Source organism: Hyperoodon ampullatus (assembly GCF_949752795.1).
Source record: "Hyperoodon ampullatus genome assembly, chromosome: 2".
In the NCBI taxonomy this organism is placed as follows: domain Eukaryota; kingdom Metazoa; phylum Chordata; class Mammalia; order Artiodactyla; family Ziphiidae; genus Hyperoodon; species Hyperoodon ampullatus.
Genome location: NC_136915.1, coordinates 53,635,915 through 53,656,069, shown reverse-complemented (window position 1 = coordinate 53,656,069; position 20,155 = coordinate 53,635,915). Strand labels below are relative to the sequence as shown.

The following is a 20,155-nucleotide window of genomic DNA, read 5'->3' as shown; positions in this document are numbered from 1 at the left end:
AGTCTGGTGACCCATTACAATGTAGAGGGGGAACTACTGCCCTCAGTGTAAAATCTGACGTTCTTATAATATTAGATGCATAGACAGAATCTCTGGGTTGTTTACCATCTCCCCTAACTCCCTGAAAATGTCCTGATTGTGAGTCAATGCAAAAAACAGGATCGTAAGCAGGAGACTGACATGATCAGATTTGACTTTAAAATGATAACTCCAGCTACCTTTTTATTTCTTTACTCCTCTTTGCAGCACCTCCTTGAAAGAGTTATCTAATACTTCTTTTCTTTAATTTTTTCCAACCTTTCTTTTTTAATTGAGTTAACATAGGTTTGTAACATTATATAAGTTTCATGTGTGCATTATAATTCAACTTCTGTATACACTGCAGGGTGCTTCTCACCACATCTAATTTCCATCCATCGTCATACAATTGATCCCTTTTACCCATTTTGCCTACCTCCCACCCTCCTTCACCTCTGTGTCTACCAGTCTGTTCTCAGTTTCTATGTGTTTGTTTTATGTTATTTTTTGTGGTTCATTTACTTTTTTTTTATATTCCACATATGAGTGAAATCATATGGTATTTGTCATATTTGTCTTTCTCCATCTGACTTATTTCACTTAGCACATAGACCTCAAGGTCTATGCATGTTGTCACAAGTAGTAAGATTTTGTCTTTTTTTTTTTAATGGCTGACTAGTATTCTTGTATATATATACACCATATCTTCTTTATCCACTCATTCATTGGTGGGCAATTAGGTTGTTTCCATATCTTGGCTATTGTTAATAATGCTGCAGTGAACATTGGGATGCATATATCTTTTTGAATTAGTGTTTTCTTACACTTTGGATAAATACCCAGAAGTGGAATAGCTGGATCATATGGTAGTTTTCTCCATACTGTTTTTCTTTTCTTTTTTTTTAAAATAAATTTATTCATTTATTTATTTATTTTTGGATGTGTTGGGTCTTCATTGCTGCATGGGCTTTTTCTAGTTGTGGCGAGCAGGGGCTACTCTTCGTTGTGGTGCATGGGCTTCTCATTGCGGTGGCTTCTCTTGTTGTAAAGCACAGGCTCTAAGTGCATGGGCTTCAGTAGTCGTGGCACGCGGGCTCAGTAGTTGTGGCTCACGGGCTCAGTAGTTGTGGCTCGCAGGCTCAGTAGTTGTGGCACACGGGCTTAGTTGCTCTGCAGCATGTGGGATCTTCCTGGACCAGGGCTCAAACCTGTGTCCCCTGCATTGGCAGGCAGGTTCTTAACCACTGCACCACCAGGGAAGTCCGTCCATACTGTTTTTCATAGTGGCTGTTCTAATTTACATTTCCACCAACAATATATGAGGGTTCCCTTTTCTCCACATCCTCTCCAACATCTTGTTTTTTCTTGTTTTTATGATAATAGCCATTCTAATGTGTGAGGTGATATCTCATTGTGGTTTTAATTTGCATCTCTCTGATGATTGAACATCTTTTCAAGTGCCTGTTGCCATGTCTTAAATGGAAAAATGTCTGTTCAGATCCTCTGTCCATTTTTTAATCAGGTTGTTTGTTTTGTTGTTATTGAATTGTATGATAGGAATTGCACTGAATCTGTAAATTGCTTTAGGTAATGTGTATTTTAACAATGTTAATTCTTCCAATCCATGAGCATGGGATATTTTTACATTTCTTTGTGTTTTCTTCAATTTATTTCAATAATGTCTTATAGTTTTTAGTATACAGGTCTTTCATCTCCTTGGTTAAGTTTATTCCTAGGTATTATTTTTGTTGCAAGTATAAATAGGATTGTTTTCTTAATTTGTTTTTCTGCTAGTTTGTTAGTGTATAGAAACACAACAGATCTTTGTATATTGATTTTTTTACCCTGGTTTTTTACTGTATTTGTTTATTATTTCTAATAGTTTTTGGTGGAGTCTTTAGGATTTTCTATATATAAAATTATGTCACCCACAAATAGTGACGGTTTTACTTCTTCCTTGCCTTTTATTTCTTTTTCTTGCCTAATTGCTCTGGCTAGGACTTCCAATATTATGTTGAATAAGAGTGATGAGGGCTTCCCTGGTGGCGCAGTGGTTGAGAGTCCACCTGCCAATGCAGGGGACATGGGTTTGTGCCCCGGTCTGGGAAGATCCCACATGCCGCGGAGCGGCTAGGCCCGTGAGCCATGGCCACTGAGCATGCACTTCTGGAGCCTGTGCTCCGCAACAGGAGAGGCCACAACAGTGAGAGGCCCGTGTACCGCAAAAAAAAAAAAAAAAAAAAGAGTGATTAGAGTGGGCATCCTTGTCTTGTTCCTGATCTTAGAGGGATAGCTTTCAGTTTGTCACTGTTGAATATGATAATAGCTGTGGGTTTGTTACATATGGCCTTTACTATGTAGAGGTACATTCCTTCTGTACTCATTTTATTGAAAATTTTTATCATAAATGGATTTTGAACCTTGTCAAATGTTTTTCTGAGTCTTTTGAGGTGATCTTATGATTTTTATTCATTTTGTTAATATGGTGTGTCACATTGATTGATTTGTGGATGAATCATCCTTGCATCCCTGCAATAAATCCCATTTGATTATGGCGTATAATCCTTCTAATGTATTGTTGTATTCGGTTTACTAATATTTTGTTAGGGATGTTTGCATCTATGTTCATCAGAGATATTGGGTTGTAATTTTCTCCTCTTGTGGTGTCCTTGTCTGGTTTTCATAATGCTGGTTTTGTAAAATGAGTTAGGAAGCGTCCCCTCCTCTTCAGTTTTTTGGAAGAGGTTGAGAAAGATAGGTATTAAATCTTTGAATGTTTGGTAGAATTCACCAGTGAAGCCATCTGGTCCTGGACTTTTGTTTTGGGGAGGTTTTTGTTTAATGTTTCATCTCTTTACTAGTGATAGGTCTATTCAGATTTTCTATATCTTACTGATTCAGTCTTGGAACGTGGTATAATTCTAAGAATTTATCCATTTCTTCTAAGTTGTCAAATTTACTGGCATATAGCCATTCATAGTAGTCACTTATAATCCTTCATGTTTCTTTGGTATCCATTGTAACTTCTCCTCTTTCATTTCTGATTTTATTTTTCTGAGTTGTCTTTTTTTTTGTTGTGAGTCTAGCTGAAGGTTTGTCAACTTTGTTTATCTTTTCAGAGAACCAGCTCTTAGTTTCATTGATCTTTTCTATTTTCTTTTTAGTCTCTATTTCATTTATTTCCACTCTGATTTTTATGTTTTCCTTCCTTCTACTGACTTTTGGCTTTATTTTTTCTCCTTTTTCTAGTTACTTTAGGTGTATGGTTACATTATTTGTGGTTTTTCTTGTTTCTTGAGGTAAACCTGTATTTCTATAAACTGTCCTCTTAGTACTGATTTTGCAGTGTGTTTCCCTTAGATTTTTAGTATGTCATATTTTCATTTTCATTTCTCTTCGGGTACTTTTTAAATTTCTCCTTTAATTTTTTTCATTGATGCATTAGTTCAGTAGCATGTTGTTTAGTTTCCAAATATTTGTGATTTCTCCAGCTTTCTTCTTATAATTGATTTCTAGTTTCATACCATTGTGGTCAGAAAAGATGCTTGATATGATTTCAGTTTTCTTAAATTTATTGAGACTTGTTTTGTGTCCCAGCATATGGTTTATCCTTGAGAACATTCTGTGTGCACTTAAGAAGTATGTGTATTCTGCAGATTTTGAATGGAATGTTCTACATACATCTGTTATTAAGTCTCTTTGGTCTAGTGTTTCATTTAAGGCTGACTTTTCCTTCTCTTTCTGTCTAGATGATCTATCTGCTGATGTACAGGGGGTGTTAAAGTTCCCTACTCTTATTATGTTGCTGTCAGTTTCTCCCTTTAGGTCTGTTAATAATGCTTTATATATATTTTGGTGCTATTTTGTTAGGTGCATATATATTAATAAATGTTATATCTTCTTGATGGGTTGTACCCTTTATCATTAGTATATAATGTCCATCCTTGCCTCTTATTAACTTTTTTGGTTTGAAGTCTGTTTTGTCTGATACAAGTATGGCTACACCTGCTTTCTTTTGGCTGCCATTTGCTTAGAGTATTTTGCAGCCCTTTACTTTGCACTTATATTTATCTTTAGAACTGAGATGTGTCTCCTGGAGGCAGCATATAGTTGGGTCTTATTTTTTGATCCAGCCAGCCACTCTGTGTCTTTTGATTGGTGAATTCAATCCATTCACATTTATTGTGATTTTTTTTTTTTTTTTGGCCACACCCTGCAGCATGTGTGATCTTAGTTCTCCAACCTGGGATCAAACCCATGCCCCCTGAAGTGGAAACGTGGAGTCTTAACCACTGGACCACCAGGAAAGTCCCCATTTAGTGTGATTATTGATATATGAGGACTTGGTATTGATATTTTATCTTTTCTTTTCTGGTTGTTCTATAGTTCCATTGTTTCTTTTTCCTTGCATTTCTGTCTGCTGCTTTAGTTTGGTGGTTTTCTATGATGTTTTTCTCAGTTTTCTCTTTTTTTATGTTTTGTGTCTCTGCACTAGATTTTTGTTTTGTTATCATGAGGTTTGTATAAATGTTTTAAAGATAAAATACTCCTTTTTCTGCTGGTAGTATCTTATCCTAATATGTCTCTACAGGTTTCATCCTTTCCCTCTTCTCCTTTTATGTTTTTGTTGTCACAAATATGTCTCAACACAAAATGCTGTGAGCTTGTTACCAAATTGACATAGCTGTAGTTATTTATAGTGCTTTTTTTCCACCCTTTAACCTTTGCTGTAATTAAGTGTTTAACAACCTATTCTGATATACAGTTGCAATTTTCTGATTCTATTTATTACCTTACTCAAAGTTTTGTGTACTTTTGCCTTTTCATTTCAGGTAGAAGAGCTGCTTTCAACATTTCTTGTTAGGCAGGTCTAGTGGTGATAAACTCCTCAACTTTTGTTTGTCTGGGAATGCCTTTATTTCTCCTTTCTGTCTGAATGATACCTTTGCTGTATAGAGTATTCTTGGCTGACAGTTTTAATCTTTCAATATTCTGAATTTGTCATTCCACTCTCTTCTGGCCTGTAGAGTTTCTGCTGAGAAATCTGCTGATAGCCTTATGTGGGTACCTTTGTAGATTATTGTCTTCTTTTTTTTTTTCACCTGGCTGTCTTTAAAATTCTTTCTTTGTCATTGACTTTTGACAATTTTAATATATAATGTGTCTTGGAGAAGGTCTTCTTGTTTTGAGATAAGTAGGTGTTCTATTAGCTTCATGGGCTCGTATATCTAGTTCCATTCCCAGATTTGGGAAGTTCTCAGCTATTATTTCCTTAAATAGGCTCTCTGTTCCCTTCTCCCTCTCTTTTCTTTCTGGGATACGCATTGTCCTATGTTGCCTTTCTAATGGAGTTGGATAGTTCTTGTAGAGTTTCTTCAGTTGAAACAAAAATCTTAGCTCTCTCCTCTTTTACCTGAATCATTTCTCAGTTTCTGTCTTTGAGTTCACTAATTCTCTCTTCCATATGTTCTACTCTATTTCCAGTGCTTTCTAATGCCATTCTTCATGTTGTTTATTGAGTTATTCAGCTCCATAACTTCTGTTTGGTTCTTTTTTAGAGTTTCAATCTCTTTGATAAAGTATTCCTGCTGTTCATTAATTTTATTCCTTAGTTCACTGAACCGTCTTTCTGTGTTCTTATATATAGCTTGTTGAGTTTCTTCCTGATACCTGTTTTGAATTCTCTGTCAGTTAGACCACAGTCTTCTGTGACTTTTGTTTCTGGAGAACTGTCATTTTCTTTTTCTGATACTGTGTTAACTGTGTTTTTTCATAGTGCTTGGTGAGTTGTTCCTTTGCTGGCACATTTGAAGTAATGAATACGTTTCTTATTTAGGTAAACCTTTATTTACTTTGATTCTAACAGTTCAACAGGTTGGTAATTAGAGTCCTTTCTTTTGTTTTTCAGTAGGTGGCGCTATAGCATAAGTTATAGCTTAGTTTATCCTACCTGAGTGCTTCTGGCTATATTTGAGAATTGGCACTTTCCACCCTCCATCACCTTTGCCAGAGATGTCGTCAGTGCCCTCATCATTGCTGCTTGTTCCTCTGGGGTTACTGGTGCCTTGAGATGGCGGGTGCCTCTGCCATATGTGGGGTTGCCTGGGTTGTGGGCACTGCTATAGCGGTGAGGGCAGGGGGAGGAATGGGGGGAAGGAGCCAGGTTTGGGTGTGCTGTGGGGGAGAGCAGAGTCACAGGTACCACTATGGCCCTTCCAGTCTTTCTTCAGCCTGTTCTGTTCTGTCTTTTGCCCTCATCATTATCAGAATTGCTCTTGCTGAGGTCACTAAAGATCTCCTCTTGGTTAAATTTAGTAGTAAATTCTCAGGCATTCTTATGTCATTCATCAGTCACATTTGGCACAGTTGATCACTCTGTTCTTAATACACTGTCTTCACTTGACTTTCCAAGATACCACACTCTTTCGGTTTTACTTCTTCCTCACTGTTAGCTCCTTCATGGTTTCTTCTCTGCTTGATCTGGAAAGGTTTGTTGTACATTATTGTGACAGTAGCTCACAAATGCTCCCCTACAGTCTATCTTCAGCACAGCAGCTAGAGTGATCATTTTAAAATCTAAATCAGATCACACTCCACACCTCTACTTAACCTCTGCAGTAGCTTCACATATCTCCCAGAGTAAAAGACAGAGTTTTTACTTAACGATGATATTCAAGGCCTTGCATGATTTGCCTTCTTTGCCCCCTATTATCTCTCTGACCTCGTCTCCTACTATTCTTCCCCTCTCTTACTCCACTCCTGCTGCACTGTCAGGTATGCTGCCTTTGCAACAGCAATTTTTTTGGCTGGGACACTCTTCCCTCAGAGGTATGGCATGGTTAAGTCACTTACTCTAGATTATAAGCTCTTTAGGGGTCAGGGATCTTTGTCTCTTTTGTTCATTAATATATTCCAATAGCCTAAGATAGTGCCTGGCACTCAGTAGCCACCCAAAAAGCATTAATTGAGTGGATGAATGAAACAGTTAACAAATAATAATAATTAACAGTTTTATTTTCTAAAATGTTTACATTTTGGAAATATATGAATGTGACATTCATGTTCCAATTCTGTGCAGAAATGGCTATTCATACAAGGTGGCGGTTGCACTGTCTCTTTTTCTTGGATGGTTGGGAGCAGATCGATTTTACCTTGGATACCCTGCCTTGGGTGAGTATGTTTCATTTAAAAAAAATTCTCGTGAAACTTGTAGGTTAATGTACCTACTCTTATAGATTAAATCTCTGCATACTATTAATAGTTACAAGTTCCATGTAGTTGGGTTGAATAGTCAATGTTCTTCTGTGAGTATAGAGCTAGCAATTAGCTCTGTAGTTAACTTGGATAAGAAATTCACTTTTCTTGTCTTTTCATCTTTATGAAAACACACACTCAAGATAGTGTAGTCACTAATTAGGACAGTAGACTTGAGCTGTCATTACTAGTGCTGGGCACACAGTGGGTGTTCAATAAATGTTTTATGAATAAATGCATATCTTTTCCTATCCCTCCAGAAAATGTTTGCCTTCTACCTGAACCTCTATAAGTGTTGATTTTGGAATAGAAACTACTTCTTTCAGGAGAAGTTGGTGTTGGAACTACAGCAGCCAGCATGAGCTGGTGTGGAGCCTGATTATTACCCTTAGCATCCCTCCCCGTACCTTCCTCCTAGCTGTAATCTTTACATTTACCATAGTTGCTAATTCTTATGAAAACTATTTACATTTGATGATAGCTTTTGTTTAAATAATACTTTCACATGTCTGCCCTTATTTAAGCCTTAAAACTTTGAGTTTATCATCCAGTTTAAATCTTCTTTAACAGGTAGGGAAATTGTCACCAGAGAGGTTAAGGGATTTACTGACTCTGGAGGCCTTGCTTTATACTGTAACATATTTCTTGTTATCATCATTGTTTTATGGATAGGGAAATTGTCACGAGATTAAGAGATTTACCCAAGGACACTCAGCTAGTGACCTGACTTTGAACCCAAATATTCTGGCTCAAGAGATCATGCTTTATTTACTGTAGTACTTTGCTTCTGTATTAGCCCTTCACTGAGCAAATTTAAAGTTTCTGAATGCTCTGCTTTCTAGCTAGCAAAGCTAATCTTATTCTTTCCATGTTGCTACCCACCAGAGATCAAAGAGGAATTTTCACTGTGGGGTTGGTGGGAATTATGTTTCTGTTAACCTTAACTGGAACTCAGTGTTATAAGGTCACAAATAGAAATCACAGTTTAAAATACTATATACATGAAATTTTTTCAGTTAACAAACATTTATTCAAAATTTACTTGCTGTTAAGTAAGTAATGAAGTTCTCTGGAAATAACGATGGAGATCACAGTTCATACTGGTTAGAAGAAAATAAGTAATAAATGGTAGGCCAATTTGTGCTACAGCACTGTTACAGAACTGTAGTAAAGTGCTATGAGAGCAGAGAAAAAAGACTGATTTAGTCAGCCTTAGGATGTGAGGGAAAACTTGTTGGATGAGGGGACATTTGCACTAGGTTTTTAAGGATGAACAGATTAGAGATTTAGGGCATTACAGGGAACAGCATGTGCAAAAGCATAGGGTGTGAAAGAGCATATGTGCAGTGTTGAGAAAATGGTGGATAATTTAGCTTATGGTGTAGGAAGAAAGGTGGCAGAACATGAAAAGTGATTGCAGAGGTAGCCTGTGGTCGGATTATAAAAGGCTTTGAGAAAGAATTCCCTGGCAGTCTAGTGGTTAGAACTCAGCGATTTCAGTGTTGTGGGCCCAGGTTCGATCCCTGGTCGGGGAACTAAGATCCCACAAGCCGTGCAGTGTGGCCAAAAAAAAAAAAAAGGCTTTGAGTGTCTTGTTCTGGAGTTTGGATTTTACCCTTTAAACATCAGACGGCATAAAAGTTTTTAATCAGAGGAGTGTCATGGTCGGGTTTATATTTCAGGAAGATGATACTGGAGAAATTGTGGGAAATGGCTTAGAACGGAGAAAGACTGGTGGCAGAGGAAGCTAAAAAGAGATGGATGCAGTAGTCCTGGCCTGAGGGAAGGAGAAATACTATTTCTTTGAACAGTTTATTCTATGATGATTTTGAATAGTAAATATATTTTAAATATTTGGCTTAATGAGTGACTTTTTAGCTTCCTGTGATGTGTGTCAGGTGAGCTGTCATGTCATATGGTCTAAGTTAAATTTTTTGACTTATTGCAGCACATAATAACATGTTGGTTATGTTGGTATATTATGATTTTTTTTTCCTACAAAATAAAACTCTAGGTTATAAAGCTCCATATAAAGCTCTGTATAGTGACTCTGGTTCCTGAATGTTAGTTCCCTGCCAGGAGTTCCCTTTCTCCAACCACTGCTACTCCAATCTATTAATTAATTTCAGTCAAAGAGAACCTTTCAGTTTGAGGCTGAGATTCTATAAATTTGCAAATGTAATTTTTACATTTGACTTTATTTCTTAGTGTAAAAATCTTTAAGTAACTTTATTATTACAACAACCTTTGGATGTTCATTAATTCAACAAATTTTTTGACTGTTGGCTGAAGATACAACTTTCTCAGGATTGTTAAGTCTGTCACTTCTCATTCATCTGCTTCTGAATTTTCTTCCATTCTCTTTATTCTGTTGGGTTTATGGCTTTAAAAATCCCTTTACTATCTTTTAATGGGGTTTTGGAGTGAGAGGAGTTAAGAGGACATGTCAAATACATTATCTTTAACTGAAAGTTCTTATATCTCTTCAAGCATTCAAATATTTTTATCCCTACTTACTCACATTTAAGCTATCTAAATGTGAAGGATTTTGATGTTTTATCAACTTAATCTAATCTAATATGTAAAATTACCATGTTTTTAAACTTAAAACATTTAAATGTTTTTAATTAAGTTTTAATTTTTACTAAGAATCCAAGGTTAAGGAATTTTGGTATTCAATTAGATTGATTACTGCCTGGGCTTCCCTGGTGGCACAGTGGTTGACAGTCCGCCTGCTGATGCAGGGGACACAGGTTCGTGCCCTGGTTTGGGAAGATCCCACATGCCGCGGAGCGGCTGGGCATGTGAGCCATGGCTGCTGAGCCTGCGCGTCCAGAGCCTGTGCTCCACAACGGGAGAGGCCACAACAGTGAGAGGCCCGCATACTGCAAAAAAAAAAAAAAAAAAGATTACTGCCATTTAAAAAAGTTCTTAAATGGGGAATGCAATGTTGACTGGTATGAAAATAGTTACAGGTAGAGCCTAAAACTATTTTTCTTATAATCTTATTTAATCTTTCTCATGGTAATGAAAAGCAGTGATAGTATATTTATAGGTAGCTTTTTTTTTAACATCTTTGTTGGCATATAATTGCTTTACAATGGTGTGTTACTTTCTGCTGTATAACAAAATGAATCAGCGATGTGCATACATATATCCCATATTCCCTCCCTCTTATGTCTCCCTTTCACCCTCACTCTCCCACCCCTCTAGGTGGTCACAAAGCACCGAGATGATCTCCGTGTGCTATGCAGCTGCTTCCCACTAGCTATCTGTTTTACATTTGGTAGTGTATATATGTCAATGCTACTCTCTCACTTTGTCCCAGCTTCCCCTTCCCCTTCCCTGTGTCCTCAAGTCCATTCTCTATGTCTGCATCTTTATTCCTGTCCTGATGCTAGGTTCTTCAGAACCATTTTTTTTTTTAGATTCCATATATATGTGTTAGCATATAGTATTTGTTTTTCTCTTTCTGACTTAACTCACTCTGTGTGACAGACTCTAGGTCCTTCCACCTCACTACAAATACCTCAATTTCTTTTCTTTTTATGCTTGAGTAATTTTCCATTGCATATATGTGCCACATTTTTATCCATTCTTCTGTCGATGGACACTTAGGTTGCTTCCATGTTCTGGCTATTGTAAATACTGCTACAGTGAACACTGTGGCACATGTCTCTTTTTGAATTATGGTTTTCTCAGGGCATGTGCCCAGTAGTGGGATTGCTGGGTCATATGGTAGTTCTATTTTTAGTTTTTTAAGGAACCACCATACTGTTCTTCATAGTGGCTGTATCAATTTAAATTCCCACCAACAGCGCAAGAGGGTTCCTTTTTCTCCACAACCTCTCCAGCATTTATTGTTTGTAGATATTTTGGTGATGGCCATTCTGACCACTGTGAGGTGATACCTCATTGTAGTTTTTTTTTTTGGAGGTATGCGAGCCTCTCACTGTTGTGGCCTCTCCCATTGCGGAGCACAGGCTCCAGACACGCAGGCTCAGCGGCCATGGCTCACGGGCCCAGCCGCTCCTCAGCATGTGGGATCTTCCCAGACCGGGGCACGAACCCGTGTCCCCTGCATCGGCAGGCGGACTCTCAACCACTGCGCCACCAGGGAAGCCCCCCTCATTGTAGTTTTGATTTGCATTTCTCTAATGATTAGTGATGTCGATCATCTTTTCATGTGTTTGTTGGCAATCTGTATATCTTCTTTGGAGAAATGTCTGTTTAGGTCTTCTGCCCATTTTTGGATTGGGTTGTTTGTTTTTTTCATATTGAGCTGCATGAGCTGCTTATATATTTTGGAGATTAATCCTTTGTCAGTTACATTGTTTGCAAATATTTTCTCCAATTCTGAGGGTTGTCTTTTCGTCTTATTTATGGTTTCCTTTGCTGTGCAAAAGCTTTTAAGTTTCATTAGTCCCATTTGTTTATTTTTGTTTTTATTTCCATTTCTCTAGGGTGTGGGTCAAAACAGATTTTGCTGTGGGCTTCCCTGGTGGCGCAGTGGTTGAGAGTCTTCCTGCCGATGCAGGGGACACGGGTTCGTGCCCTGAACTGGGAAGATCCCACATGCCGCGGAGCGGCTGGGCCCGTGAGCCATTGTCGCTGAGCCTGCGCGTCCGGAGCCTGTGCTCCTCAATGGGAGAGGCCACAACAGTGAGAGGCCCGTGTACCAAAAAAAAAAAAAATATATATATATATATATACATATATATATATATGTGTGTGTGTATATATATATATATATATATATATATATATATATATATATATCTTGCTGTGATTTATGTCATAGAGTGTTCTACCTAGGTTTTCCTCTAAGAGTTTTATAGTGTCCGGCCTTACATTTAGGTCTTTAATCCATTTTGAGTTTATTTTTGTGTATGGTGTAAGGAAGTGTTCTAGTTCCATTTTTTTACATGTAGCTGTCCAGTTTTCCCAGCACTACTTATTGAAGGGGCTGTCTTTTCTCCATTGTATATTCTTGCCTCCTTTATCAAAAATAAGGTGACCATATGTGTGTGGGTTTATCTCTGGGTTTCTGTCCTGTTCCATTGATCTATATTTCTGTTTTTGTGCCAGTACCATACTGTCTTGATTACTGTAGCTTTGTAGTATAGTCTGAAGTCAGGAAGCCTGATTCCTCCAGCTCCATTTTTCTTTCTCAAGATTCCTTTGGCTATTCGGGTTCTTCTGTGTTTCCATACAAATTGTGCAATTTTTTGTTCTAGTTCTGTGAAAAATGCCATTGGTAGTTTGATGGGGATTGCATTGAATGTGTAGACTGCGTTGGGTAGTAGAGTCATTTTCACAATGTTGATTCTTAAATACAAGAACATGGTACATCTCTCCATATATTTGTATCATCTTTAATCTCTTTCATCAATGTCTTATAGTTTTCTGCGTACTGGTCTTTTGTCTCCCTAGGTAGATTTATTCCTAGGTATTTTATTCTTTTTGTTGTACAGGTAAATGGGAGTGTTTCCTTAATTTCTCTTTCAGATTTTTCATCATTAGTGTATAGGAATGCAACAGATTTCTGTGCATTAATTTTGTATCCTGCTGCTCTACCAAATTCATTGATTAGCTCTAGTAGTTTTCTGGTAGCATCTTTAGGATTCTCTATGTATAGTATCATGTCATATGCAAAGTGACAGTTTTACTTCTTCTTTTCTGATTTGTATTCCTTTTATTTCTTTTTCTTCTCTGATTGCTGTGGCTGAAACTTCCAAAATTATGTTGAATAATAGCAGTGAGAGTGGGCAACCTTGTCTTGTTCCTGATCTTAGAGTAAATGGTTTCAGTTTTTCACCATTGAGATTGATGTTGGCTGTGGGTTTGTCATATATGGCCTTTATTAATGTTGAGGTAGGTTCCCTTTATGCCTACTTTCTGGAGAGTTTTTATCATAAATGAGTTTTGAATTTTGTCAAAAGCATTTTCTACATCTATTGAGATTATCATATGGTTTTTATCATCCAGTTTCTTAACATGGTGTATCACATTGATTGACTTGCATATATTGAAGAATCCTTGCATTCCTGAGATAAACCCCACTTGATCGTGGTATAGGATCCTTTTAATGTGCTGTTGGATTCTGTTTGCTAGTATTTTGTTGAGGATTTTTACATCTATGTTCATCAGAGATAGTGGCCTGTAGTTTTCTTTTTTTGTGACATCTTTGTCTGGTTTTGGTATCAGGGTGATGGTGGCCTCGTAGAATGAGTTTGGGAGTGTTCCTCCCTCTGCTATATTTTGGAAGAGTTTGAGAAGGATAGGTGTTAGTTCTTCTCTAAATGTTTGATAGAATTCACCTGTGAAGCTATCTGGTCCTGGGCTTTTGTTTGTTGGAAGCTTTTTTTTGTTTGTTTGTTTTTTTTTTGTTTTTCTGTGGTACACAGGCCTCTCACTGCTGTGGCCTCTCCCGTTGCGGAGCACAGGCTCCGGATGCGCAGGCTCAGCGGCCATGGCTCATGGGCCCGGCCGCTCCGTGGCATGTGGGATCTTCCCGGACCGGGGCATGAACCCGTGTCCCCTGCATCGGCAGGCGGACTCTCAACCACTGCGCCACCAGGGAAGCCCTGTTGGAAGCTTTTTAATCACAGTTTCAATTTCCATGCTTGTGACTGGTCTGTTTTTATTTTCTGTTTCTTCCTGGTTCAGTCTCGGAAGGTTGTGCTTTTCTAAGAATTTGTCCATTTCTTCCAGGTTGTCCATTTTATTGGCATATAGTTGCTTGTAGTAATCTCTCATGGTCCTTTGTGTTTCTGCAGTGTCAGTTGTTACTTCTCCATTTTCATTTCTACTTCCGCTGATTTGTCTTCTCCCTTTTTTATTTATGAGTCTGGCTAATGGTTTATCAATTTTGTTTATCTTCTCAAAGAAATAGCTTTTAGTTTTATTGACCTTTGCTACTGTTTCCTTCATTTCTTTTTCATTTATTTCTGATCTGATCCTTATGATTTCTTTCCTTCTGCTAACTTTGGAGCTTTTTTGTTCTTCTTTCCCTAATTGCTTTAGGTGTAAGGTTATGTTGTTTATTTGAGATGTTTCTTCTTTCTTGAGGTAGGACTGTATTGCTATAAACTTCCCTCTTAGAACTGCTTTTGCTGCATCCCATAGGTTTTGGGTCATTGTGTTTTCATTGTCATTTGTTTCTAGGTATTTCTTTGATTTCCTCTTTGATTTCTTCAGTGATCTCTTGGTTATTTAGTAGCATGTTGTTTATCCTCCATTTGTTTGTATTTCTCATAGTTTTTTTCCTGTGATTGATATCTAGTCTCACAGCACTGTGGTCAGAAAAGATACTTGATACGATTTCAATTTTCTTAAATTTACTGAGGCTTGATTTGTGGCCCAAGGTATGGTCTATCCTGGAGAATGTTCCATGAGCACTTGAGAAGAATATGTATTCTGTTGTTTTTGGATGGAATGTCCTATAAATATCAATTAAGTCTATCTGTTTAATGTGTCATTTAAAGCTTGTGTTTCCTTATTTATTTTCATTTTGGATGATCTGTCCATTGGTGTAAATGTGGTGTTAAAGTCCCCTACTATGATTGTTAGTGTCGATTTTCCGTTTTATGCCTGTTAGCATTTGTATTATGTATTGAGGTGCTCCTATGTTGGGTGCATAAATATTTACAATTGTTATATCTTCTTGGATTGACTTCTTGATCATTATGTAGTGTCCTTCTTTGTCTCTTGTAATAGTCTTTATTTTAAAGTCTATTTTGTCTGATATGAGACTTGCTACTCCAGCTTTCTTTGATTTCCATTTGCATGGAATATCTCTTTCCATCCCCTCACTTTCAGTCTGTATGTGTCCGTAGGTCTGAAGTGGGTCTCTTGTAGACAGTATATATATGGGTCTTGTTTTTGTATCCATTCAGCAAGCCTGTGTCTTTTGGTTGGAGCATTTAATCCATTCCTGTTGAAGGTAATTATCGATATGTATGTTCCTGTGACCATTTTCTTAATTGTTTTGGGGGTTTTTTGGTAGGTCGTTTTCTTCTTTTGTGTTTCCTACTTAGAGAAGTTCCTTTAGCATTTGTTGTAGAGCTGGTTTGGTGGTGCTGAATTCTCTTAGCTTTTGCTTGTCTGTAAAGCTTTTGATTTCTCCATTGAATCTGAATGAGATCCTTGCAGGGTAGTGTAATCTTGGTTGTAGGTTCTTCCCTTTCATCACTTTAAGTATATCATGCCGCTCCCTTCTGGCTTGTAGAGTTACTGCTGAGAAATAAGCTCTTAACCTTATGGGAGCTCCCTTGTATGTTATTTGTCATTTTTCCCTTGCTGCTTTCAATAATTTTTCTTTGTGTTTAATTTTTGCCAATTTGATTACTATGTGTCTCAACGTGTTTCTCCTTGGGTTTATCCTGTATGGGACTCACTGCGCTTCCTGGACTTGGGTGGCTATTCCCTTTCCCATGTTAGGGAAGTTTTCGACTATAATCTCTTCAAATATTTTCTCAGACCCTTTTCCTCTTCTTCTTCTGGGACCCCTATAAGTCGAATGTTGTTGCGTTTAATGTTGTCCCAGAGGTCTCTGAGACTGTCCTCAATTCTTTTCATTCTTTTGTTCTTCATTCTGCTCCCTGGCAGTGATTTCCATTATTTTATCTCCCAGCTCACTTTTCCGTTCTTCTGCCTCAGTTATTCTGTTATTGATTCTTTCTAGAGCATTTTTAATTTCAGTAATTGTGTTGTTCATCATTGTTTGTTTGCTCTTTAGTTCTTCTAGATCCTTGTTAAATGTTTCTTTTATTTTCTCCATTCTGTTTCTGAGATTTTGGCCCATCTTTACTGTCATTATTCTGAATTCTTTTCCAGGTAGATTGCCTATTTTGTCTTCATTTATTTGGTCTTGTAGGTTTTTGCCTTGCTTCTTCGTCTGTGACATATTTTTTGTCATTTCATTTTTTTTTTTTTTTTTTGATGGGTGGTGCTGTATTCCTGTCTTAGTGGTTTTGTGGCCTGAGACATACAGCACTGGAGCTTGCAGGCAGTTGGATAGAGCCAGGTCTTGTTGCTGAGATGAGGACCTCCGTTAGTCCTCACTCCAATTGATATTTTCTTGGGTCTGAGATTCTCTGTTATTCCAGCAATTTGGACTCGGAGCTCCCACCACAGGAGCTTAGGCCTGACCTCCAGCCTGGGAACCAAGATCCCGCAAGCTTCGTGGCAAGGTTAAAAAAATAAATAAATGAAAAAGAAAAAATAAAAGGAGCAGTATTATATCAAAGAATAAAAAACAAAATAAAATTAGAAAGATAAAACATATATTAGCAAAAATAAAACTGTAATTGAAACAACTGCAACAACGTAAAATAAAAGCACAACAGAAAAAGAAAGAAAAAGAAAGGGTGGGGGAATAAGCCAGAAAGAGAGAACAATAACAAAGTATAAAGAATAAAATAAAATTAGAAAAATAAAACATTTATTATGAAAAATAAAAATATAAAAGAATCAACAACAGTGAATCAACAAGGTAAAACAGAACCCCAATCTGGTCACTGGGGTTCCTCCAGTCCTCTTAGGTTTCCATGGTCCCCCACCGGTGCCTGGTAGGTGCCCTAGTTGTGAGGAGGCGCGAATTCCGTGTCCTCCTAGTATGCCATCTTGACATCGCCACTTTATAGATAGCTTTTTAAAATACTTTCTCAGTACCATTTATGATCACTGGAATTTTATAAGAACCAAATAAATAATGCAGATATGATGAAGCTTGCTCTTAAGTAATTTCTTTTTTTTCTTTTTTTTAAACTGAAGTATAGTTGATTTACAATGTTTCAGATGTCCAGCAACGTGATTCAGTCATATATATGTATATATGTATATGTATATATATATGTATTTTTTTCTTTTAAAGATTCTTTTCCATTATAGGTTATTACAAGATATTGAATATAGTTCCCTATGCTATACAGTAGGTTTCTTTTTAAGTAATTTAGTGTTGAATGTGATACTTCATTATATAAATTTTACTTTAGGATTAAGTAAGGGAAATGTGCTGAAGGTGAGATTAAATTAAATTTGATAAGATCCAAACATTCCTTTAAGAAAAATTTTCTTTGTAGGTATTTCAAATTTCTTTTTAGCCCAGAACTATTACTTTATGTATAGCTTTATTTCCTTTAATTGACTTATTCTCATTATACCAGTGCTGCTTTAGCTGGAAGCCTTTTTTCACCATGAAGCCTTATTTTTCTAATATTCCATCTTTGTGTTTTTAACCATGTTAACATCTGTGACTTTTTTTTTTTTTTTTTTTTTTGCGGTACATGGGCCTCTCACTGTTGCGGCCTCTCCCGTTGCAGAGCACAGGCTCCAGACGCGTAGGCCCAGTGGCCATGGCTCACGGGCCTAGCCGCTCTGCGGCATGTGTGATCTTCCCGGACCGGGGCACGAACCCGTGTCCCCTGCATCGGCAGGCGGACTGTCAACCACTGCGCCACCAGGGAAGCCCTGAATTTGTGTACTTTTAAATGTAAAGTTTAAGTTACTGAAGTATAAATAAAGTACACTAAAAATATGAGCTTTATTAATGTCATCTGGCAGCAGAATCTTTTTGGAAGAATATATCTACAATAGTAATGGTTCAAGATAAAAATGGATCCTTCTTGATTGGAAACATTGTTAATTGGAATTTCAAAACAATCTCTAAAATCTAAATATAATATTTCTTTCCACAATAAGTTAAGTAAATAGGGTCTGTACAAAGAGACCTAACAAATTTTTACTTGGAAAAAAAAGTCAATCTACTTTTGGTAGTTCAGTAATACCTCCCCATCTTTTAAAAACTGGTATTGGTGCTCAAAATAATGAAATCTGTAAGAGTAACGGTTTGCACTGGTTTTTGCCAAAAGCTTGGCCTCTGTGCACCGGTGCCGAATTGAATCTCGGAGACAGAGTTTTGGGTGAAGTAGAAAAGGTTAGCTTTATTGCTTTGTCAGCCAAAGGGGGATGGACACAGCGGGCTTCTGCCCTCAAAAACTATGTGTCCCAACCCAGGAGGATTTGATGAGGTGTTTTATAGCAATAGTTCAAGGGTGGGGTTGCTGACAAGATTAGGATGTGTACAGGGCCTGCACTTCTCTAATCTGGTCTCAGGTAATTTTTTTGTGTGTGTGTGGTATGCGGGCCCCCCACTGCCGTGGCCTCTCCCGTTGCGGAGCACAGGCTCCAGACGCACAGGCTCAGCGGCCATGGCTCACGGGCCCAGCTTCTCCGTGGCATGTGGGTTCTTCCCACGGCATGTGGGATCTTCCCAGACCGGGGCACGAACCCGCGTCCCCTGCATCGGCAGGCGGACTCTCAACCACTGCGCATCCGAGAAGCCCCATGGTCTCAGGTAATCTTGATGAGCTTCTCTGGTTCCTGGCCTCAGGTAGTTTCTTGGCTGCTCCTCCCTTGATTAGCAACTGTTTGAGTCTGCCCTTTGGAACTCAGAGAAGGTCATGGAGGCTGGATCCTCTTCCCTACAAACCAGAAAACGGGGGACAGAAAGACTTCTGTGCCCAGGGGCCCCACAGGGTTCTGCTCGTTTTCAGTTTTAATAAATGCTGTTTAGAATGTATGCTACTTTGTGTTTTTCAAGTTGATCAGTGTTTGTTTACAAATAAGATAATTTACTATTGATATATTTTATTCCTTCATTATCCATATTGACTAGGCACAGAAATGACACAGCCCTGACTTCAAGTTGCTTGTGGAAGGAAGGATATAGGGGAAGTCAGACAAATAAATATATAATAAATCATACCATGGGATATGTGCTCTGCTGGAAGTTAAGGGCAGGGTGCTAGGGAGCATCTAGGGATGACATTAAATTCATCCTGGGAGCATTAGAGAAAACTTTCCAGAAGTTTTAAAAAAGACTATTAAGAGTTAGCTAGATGATTGGGAATAGTGGGGGCAGTGGAGGAGGCAAGGCAGGGGACAGCATAGCACACACAAATGCAGGTGTGAGAGCACAGCCCATTGGGAGAGAACTTCGGGTAGTTTGTAACACAGAAGGAATTTGCAAGAGGCGAGGCTAGGTTAGATGATGCTACTGTAAATGATGTGGATTTATGCTGTATAAATTTCTCAATTATAATAATAATTATAATATAGTAGAAATAGTGGTAGCACAAGTAGCAGCTGGGCTAACATTTATCATATGTTTGCCATGTACCATGTACTATTCTAAGTTTTTACTTTGAATCATTATCTCTTAAAGTGCACATATTTAAAATGTACAGTTTTATAAGTTAGACATGTATACACCTGTGAAACAACCACCATGATCAAGATAATGACCATATCTGTCACTCCCCGAAGTGTCCTCATGCCTATTTATAATCCCTGCCCCTTGGCCCTCCTTGTCCTGCTTTTTCCCAAGCAAGCACTCACTTGCTTTCCGTCATTGATTAGTTTGCGGATTCTTTAAATGCTTAAATATCATCTTGGACCTGTTCTATAGTTTCTTAAATGTGTTACTCCAGGAGTAGGTAAAATTTACCAAAGTTCCGAATACATGTATCTAACATTTTATCTAATATTTATCTAATTTATCTAATATTTTATCTGAATAGGAACCTGTCATGTTCAATCTTCTGAAACATCCTTAAAGAAGGGGTTCAGCAACAGAATATCTAGACTTTAATTGACTCGCTGTCTTTCTCTGTTTTGTGTGTTATCACATTACTTTGCCAATAAATATACTTCTATATCATTGTTTTAAAATGACTGCATAGTATTTTCTCCTATTGTTAGGTGTATCTTAATTTCTTGAGACAATTTCTCCCTGTTAGATACTTAGATTGTTTCTAATTTTTTGATAGTCATACAGCAGATATTTATTAAACTCTTACTTTCTGTCACGTACTGTTCC

The 20,155-nt window shown here is 37.7% G+C and overlaps 1 protein-coding gene across 1 annotated transcript in view; it reads left to right on the top strand.

The window, feature by feature from the left end:
* TM2D1 (TM2 domain containing 1) overlaps positions 1–20,155 on the top strand; it is a gene marked incomplete at its 5' end in the record, with an annotated part of 52,841 nt that overhangs the window by 15,810 nt on the left and 16,876 nt on the right. The window contains one exon of the mRNA XM_079698743.1: positions 7,097–7,188. Within this exon, the coding sequence (XP_079554869.1) occupies positions 7,097–7,188 (92 nt within the window). The remainder of the gene's footprint in view (positions 1–7,096; positions 7,189–20,155) is intronic.